The 7,510-nt window shown below is 44.9% G+C and overlaps 1 protein-coding gene across 2 annotated transcripts; it reads right to left on the bottom strand.

Moving 5' to 3' along the window:
* Positions 1 to 1,283: 1,283 nt before the first annotated feature.
* LOC119453454 (ragulator complex protein LAMTOR2) lies at positions 1,284 to 7,496 on the bottom strand. 2 transcript variants are annotated; one of them, XM_037715487.2, is made up of 3 exons: positions 7,284 to 7,496; positions 5,776 to 5,938; positions 1,284 to 4,685 (listed from the first exon to the last, which is right to left on the bottom strand). In XM_037715487.2, exons 1-3 carry the CDS (start codon positions 7,349 to 7,351, stop codon positions 4,536 to 4,538), a joined length of 381 nt encoding a protein of 126 aa, XP_037571415.1. In that variant the 5' UTR covers positions 7,352 to 7,496; the 3' UTR covers positions 1,284 to 4,535. The 2 variants fall into 2 exon arrangements, with proteins under 2 accessions (XP_037571415.1, XP_037571416.1); XM_037715488.2 differs by having other exon boundaries at positions 1,284 to 4,682; positions 7,284 to 7,492.
* Between the last annotated feature and the right edge of the window lie 14 nt (positions 7,497 to 7,510).

The following is a 7,510-nucleotide window of genomic DNA, read 5'->3' as shown; positions in this document are numbered from 1 at the left end:
TCTACCTGGAAGTACAGGACATGCAGCGTTAAAGAAAGGAAATACCGCAGTTTCGTCCGAAAGGCGAAGCATTGATTGATAGCGATCGATAGCAAAGTAGTAGAGTTACGTACACAAAGCAAGGTTCTTGGTTTTATCGGCTGTAGAAATTGCAGTAACGTTCACCGACTGATTAAGTTAACAAGCATGTGGTGTCCCGTACGTATACATACGTGCAAGCGTATGAACAGACCTCGCTTGATGACCGCGAACACTCGCCGTCAAAACGTTGACGTGATGAAGAGCGGCCAAGGAGTTCCCCTTCGTGTTGCATCTCGCTTCAATGCCAAATAAGCCCGCATGAAAATGAGTGTGTGTTGGCGCGAGCACGAGTACGGGCGTGAGTGCCAACGAAATGAGTTTCACGAAATTTTTAAATATCGCCGATGGCAAATAAGTAAGTCTTGTCGTCGAGCTGGATTATTCGAAGAGGCGGACATCATTGGCATGAGAAATAAAAACACATATGTAACTAATTAACAGAAATTCAATAATTAAACTCTTCGATCATTACATTACGGCCATATTGCAGTTTACGAATTGTAGCCAGTGAGTTTGCAAGACGCTTGAAATTAATTTCCAGGAAGATACTGGTTTTGAGGTATTTCCCAAGTGTGGAACGAAATACATGGGTGTTCCAGTTACTATTGCGCTTCAATGCATAAAAGAATGTGTTGTTAAAACCGTAGGTGGAAAAGCAGTGCATTTTTACGGAGTTTGATTAGTCACATGGCCAGTTTTGATTCTTGCTGAAGTCGATCTGTGTTGAACTTTTCAAGCGCGATCAAAGCCCGAAGTGTATGCAAGCATATCAGCGTCGTGCAAAATGTGCTTGAAAGTGGCATGTTGCAGCAGCCTTTATCTCCAAACTCACCAGCTACAATTCATAAATTGCAATATGTGCCGTAAGGTGCTAATTAGGATGTTATTTATTGAATGTTTGTTAATTAGTTGAAAATGTTTAAATTTCTCTTGCAAGTAATGTCTGCCTCTTTGAATAGTCCAGCTCAAATACTAGAATTATGTTATCTGCAATAGGCAAATTTTAAAGATTCTGCAAAAGTTAATTATGATGTCTCCGTATATACCCTGCAAAAATATTGGCGAGTACGAATGAGTATCCGCTTATTCTGCGAAACTATGCAATAGAAGCTCTACACGTGCACTCTTCATACCACAACTTAGATAAGATTGTCGCGCACAGTGAGGTTCTGCATCGAACCTAAGCCAACAATAAATAGAAGTCAGGACAATGTAAACTTTATTCCCAACATGCAAAGAGCAACATCTTGCTACAACAAAACATTCCTGTACACACTCACTGGCAGCCACACGCAACCTCGCAAGCGTGCCTGTCCGTGGCAGTAATTTGAGGTTGCTCCCATCTTTGGAGCACCGATGGACAGCATTCCAGCAGCAGTCTTGTGTTCAGGCAAAAACACTTGCAAGGTTGCGCTCTCGATCCACAGGGTACTAGGCATTCGTACTTGTGTGGAATGCCAAAGCATGAGTATCGCATCAAGGCACCTCAGACATTCTATGCCGTGATTACGGATGGGAAATCTGGTGTTGTAGTTACTCCAGGTTCGTAGCAGCATATTGTGCGAAAAATTCAGGAATTCGCAAGGACTTCATAGGACCTGGCACAGCATTTTGGAGGACTTAAGCAACATCATGCTTGAAGGGTTGAACACAAAACACCATTATAAACAATGTGCAAACCTTTCCTCATTGCGTGCAAAGCAGGTTCGTCAAAAAGGCTTAGCAACTGAACCACCTCTTCGACCGAACAAAGCTGCTAAGTGGATTGCAGATGACACCAGTCGTGTGGCCAGATGCTGAAACAAAATTTACTTAGCATAAAGCTCTAGCCTGTATCATGAAATTTATTAAGTGTACAAAAAGGCTACTATCTCTATCTGCCTCGAACAGTGACCTCTTCTGAGCTCATCCGGCAGCAGTAACGGTGTGCGACTGATCAGAAACCTACTACATTTTCAGGAACGCACGACTTTCATGTTTCTGACACACACACCGAAAAATAGGGCACTGTTCTGCGCTACTGCATTTTCCACGCAGTTCTAAGTTTTTCTTACTTAATCATTCCCTGCACACCTTCATTTCATTTCTAATTGCTTTCACAAATTACTTTCGAATATGCATTCATTCTAAGAGTGAGACAAATGTGCCAGCCCACTGGAAGACTGAATAGCCACATGCGCCCACAAGCTTTTCGGCTTCATTGTCTTTGGTTTAGATATAAACATTCCCAACAGGGGTGTCATTTAGGAAAAAGAAAAGTTGTAACATGCACATAGAAGCCTTGAAGCATGGACGTTGCAGACACGGCAACACACAAAGGTCTCTGAAAGTACAGGCACACTATTCTTCACATCTTGCCACCGAGAACGACGTGCCTGTCACATGGCCAGTTTTGATTCTTGCTGAAGTCGATCTGAACTTTTCAAGCGCGATCAAAGCCCGAAGTGTGTGCGAGCATATCAGCGTCGAGCAAAATGTGCTTGAAAGTGGCATGTTGCAGCAATCGGTCAGCATTGTGTTTTGATTTGCAAGGACTTGGGTATGCTTGAGTGTTTCCATGCAAGAAGAGTACAGTCCAACCTGAATATAATTAGGTAAATTTAAACTGTTTCTTGCTAATATCCACCTGTGATTATTACATCTTTATAACAAATATTGGATATAACAAAGGTGTTTTTGTGTCAGATGTAGTCTTGTTGTAACAAGGGCTTGACTACAATCATGCCCTGCTCTTTGTTTTGGTTTTTGGACAACCCCGCCCTGCTGCTAGCCTATCTTCTAGATCCAGGAATACCAAGGCAAAACACTAGATTAGTTTAGACTGCTAAAACACTCAGAAAATTGTACATTTAAACTTTAGTGTAACAGAATCCTCAACATAATGTATCATTTTGTGCATAGAAGGCCATGTATTTTTAGCTCAAACGACAAAGTGTATTTATACCTGGAATTTAAATGTAACAAATTTTCAACTATGTTGCAGAGGAAGACAGGCATTTAAATCGCCAATGGTCATATGGTTGAATTATGGAAATTTCCTTCTGCAGGATGCACCACACTCGTTGCTCCTACACAAGGATCTATGGCACTTCATTATATCAAGGTGTAACTTTTGTTCGACTGTAAGGGGTTCATTATTAGTGGAAGTAAGGACACTTCTGTTCTTGAACTGTGCCCCAAAATCAAGTCCCATGGCCTCGCTATGACACGACAAATTTCACAGTATGTATTTTCGCCTTCTCAGGTTGCTTTTATGCAATAAATGTTCCCTCAAACTAGGAGGTCGAGTCTGCCCTATTTCCAAACACAATGCTACCTTCATTGTTCAGTAAAGTTCAGTACGCCCAAGCAAATGCTATCGAAAGCTGCAATGTGATGAAGGGGGCGGTGGCTGGTGTAAGAATTAGCAGATGGCGTCTTCACATGTTTTCTACTTCATGTCGTTTCTGGCTTACCAAGCTTCAGCTCAAGATATGGCCGATCTATTTGATATTCCAGAAGCAACCTACCGATAATCTAGCTTCACATTTGTCTACTGAGACAGCCCCTGTAACTTTTCTCTCTCAGAACACTTCCGCTCAGGACGAATAATTTGCAGCTGACAACGCGAATCAACATGACGTGATCAAGATAAGATCACGCAGAGCTCTAGTCAACTGAGGGTCAACTCAAACCTTTAGGGACCACATATTTTCATTTCATTTATGGGAACATTGAATCGCCTCAAGCTGAGTGAGATATGGCTCAGAAGAGAATTATTACTCCCTTCAGGAACAGATATACTCACAAGCACACACACAATATAAAGATAGAAACAATTTTATGCAAAAGTAAAGGAGTTGAGTGACTGGCGTCTGCTGTGTTCCATGACAGAATTTATGCAAAGCATCAAGGCATACCATTCCCCGTGTTTCAGCACTGAAATCAAGCAGCAGAGCTTGGCTAGATGGCTGACTTGGATTCACATGATGAACAGACTTGTTTATTCAGTTCGCACAAGAGTTGCTAGCAGTGCAACTTGTTGCAGTTCAGCCACTTCACACTCGTCTGCGATCTGAATCAACAGTTTCATCTGCCATGTGAATCCACACTTTAGAGGCATTGCAACTCACGATTTAATGGTGGCAGAAACAGACGAGACGCAGCAGAAGATGCACACGGGATGGGCGTTTGCTCCGTCTGCAACTTCTCTGCATTACGTCTGCTTTTAGCACCGCTAAACAATGAATTGCGATGAACAACTGGAACTACACTCTTCTTCTCCCACAGCTATCTCTTTGCCTTCTGAACAAATTCTCTCGTCTTCCATCTTCACACTCTGAAACAACGGCACACTCCCGTCCCGCCGCCACGGCAACCAACCTAAAGTCGACAGTCACACAACGTGAAAAGTTCTCTACACAAGGGGCCTGTTTCAGTGCTGACAGGCAACGACTCCGAATGGCTCTTCTTGGCTACGAGACAGCAACCTGGAGCAGGGGCCCTTCGAGGTACTCGACGAGGGCGCGCGCCTTGGCCCTGAGCAGCCCTTGTCCCACGCTGGTCTTGGCATGTAGGCACAGAAGCAGGTTGGCAACCTGGGTGATGGCCACCTGGCCGTCCTGCTTAGAGTGGATTAAAAAAAAAAAGGCTTCCGGTTACTTTTTGATCTCCGATTACTCTGAACAGTGGTTTTGAAAGTTGTGATATGTATGCAGACTATACGAGCACAGTCACCTGGCCGCCTGTACATAGGACTAGGAAGCTAGCCAAGTTTTTTAAGGCATAGGGATGAAACCACACATTATTTAATAACAAGAGCATTTTACATCCACGAGCTAGGGCCAATGCGCATAATAAGTAAGCCTTACAGAGTGCTTCATGAAGATGACATACAGGCATTGTGGCCGCTCCTATAACCACCTTGTTTTCACATGTCATGGTAACTCGAGGTTATCTAGGCATGTGTACAGTTCTGTTTTTATATATTACTGCGTTCTGTCTGTTATTTGCCTTGCCCTGTTTGTGTAGCACTGTCTTCCACAACTGAAGTTAGAACATGGCCTTTAGTGTTCACAATGAATGCAATGCTGCAAGTGACGTGCTCTTGATGCGAAAGCGTCAAATAGCCCATTGAGCGAATAAGCCAGCGGCGTCTGTAGCAGGGAAATGGCACCTAATTTCCCATTGGCTGCGATGCCACGTCACGAGCGTGCCTTGTGCACTCGTGACACTGGCTCGTGCTTGCTGGCTCAGGCAGCAGGTACCGCTAAGACGTCTGAAGCATCTACATCATCGGTGGCTGCAACCTCGGCACTAGCGAAATGTCAGTGGCATGCGGCATTGGCACCGCAGGCTGCTGCTGCTTGCTGGCTCAGGCAGCACATATGGAGTCTGAAGCATCTGCATCGTCGGTGGCTGCAACCTTGGCAGTAGCAAAACGTGACCGTCCATGCCAGTACACCGCGGACGAAGTAAGGGTGCGGAAGAATGCAGAAAAACGAGCGCAGCAGCAGGCAGCGAAAATCCTCGTCAACTCTTGCAATACATGGCGGGCGGAACGAGCGTTAACGCAAGCACTACTCGCAGTACGAAACTCGAAGGACCGCTCACCGGCGTTCAATTGGGCATTAATGCTTTCGAATTTACAACTCGTAAGAAGTGCTTAGGTGTCCTCGGATTTTTCTGGGTTACGAGAGGAGGGAAAATCATTACCTCGCACTCGACGATGACGAGCCGGAGCTGCCCCTCACTGATGGCAGCATGTGCATTCTTTTCGTTGGCGAGCCAAATACTGCTGGCGATGGCTGCCGTCATCTTGGCATCCTTGTCTGCATAACCTGAGTAGGCCAGGAGGGTGCCCTCGCGGTTCAGCAGCCTGCAGAGAAGACGTATTCAATTAAATTTGAAATCAAATGTTGAACGCTTTGAGGGCTCAAGAAAACAAGTCTTTCCAGGATGCCAGTGTGGATTATTTGCAATCATTACGCGACATGAATTTCACAGCGGCCAACAAAATGCGTCCTCCAAGCTAAGATAAGAAATGTTAGTATTTCTTTCATGGTGTTTGATATGCCAAAGCAACATTGGGTATATGAAGGTCACCGCTGTGGAGGATGGATCTGGATTATTTCCGACAACTATATGTCGTTTATTTACACCCAAAGATAGGGAAACAAGTGTATTTTGCATTCCCCCTAATCAGAATGTATCCGTGGCAGTAAGGAATCGAATATACGACCTCCTGCCTAACGGCAGAAAGCCATAACCACTGAGGTTCCGTGACGGGCTATGCAAATTCAGGTACAGCAAATGCCCGAGACTTCTAGAGTGTGAAGCCTGCTCTCCCTCTAAAGGAGTGGCATGTACTACTACTACCTCGTAGCACTCCACGGTGCAAACGCTCTACATTTGTCAGCGACTCTTGCTTGCATGTTTTCCTACGTTCTCAATAATAGGTAAATTTCAGACTTTACGCCCCAAGGCCTCTTATAATTTCCCCTAAATCAACTAACCTGAAACAGTCTGTATGGCTTTGACACAGAACCTCGTGGGGGCAGACAATGTAGTCTGTATAGAAAGTTTTGCAAGGATTGTGTTTGAGGTCCCTGCTACACAACGTCTTTAGAAAGTTGCAAAACGTAGTTTATATTTACAAGTGACTGTTCTTCAAATGCAATATGTATTAGCTCCGGCAAAACTACTAGGGTCCCTTTTTTTCCCTTAAAAAATGAATTAGGCAGGCTAAGCTCTCACCATCAGTGCAGCAATCATAAACTTCACAATGTCCCTATCAACGACTGCGAATGCGTATCAAGTGAACAGTCAAGACTGCGCCAACCCATTGCTTCAGTTGTCGCCAAGTGGCAAGCGTATCATCGAGCACCAGACTAGTTGATGGTTGTGCGCGACAATACCTATTATTAGCGACCGGTAGCTAAACACAGCTGGACGTTCACACGCTACGTGTTCAAAAATACTACATCTGCGTATCCGGTTGAACAAAATGACATGAGCTTACTTCGGGGCAGCGAAAACGGGTACGGTGACCAAGTCACCTCGCGCGCGCCCCAAAAGTTACATTTGAACTAGGCCGAAGACACGATGTGCTGTCAAGAGAGCCGCATCAGAAGATTTCGGCGCATCTATTACAACAGACGCCCGTAAGAACTTAAGTACACCACTGGAAAGGCAAGTCACAACACAACCACCCACAAACTCACAAGGTGCACAGCACGCCGTTTGTGTTGGCCTGCGACAAGACTTGAGTGAGCGCCCGTGGCTTGAGCATTTTTCTTCGCACTGCTTCACGACACTTCGAACGTCGCTGATGCTACGAACCGCCGAGAGCCGTAAAAATGTCAAAGGCCGTCAGAGCAAGGAGGCAACGGCGTCAACACAAAATCATATGACGAGAAGCGAACTACGAATAGCGACTGATTCAGCCTCT

The sequence above is a fragment of the Dermacentor silvarum genome, chromosome 5 (genome assembly GCF_013339745.2).
Source record: "Dermacentor silvarum isolate Dsil-2018 chromosome 5, BIME_Dsil_1.4, whole genome shotgun sequence".
NCBI lineage: Eukaryota > Metazoa > Arthropoda > Arachnida > Ixodida > Ixodidae > Dermacentor > Dermacentor silvarum.
Note: the sequence above shows the minus strand (reverse complement) of the source record. Positions and strands in the feature narration are given on the sequence as shown.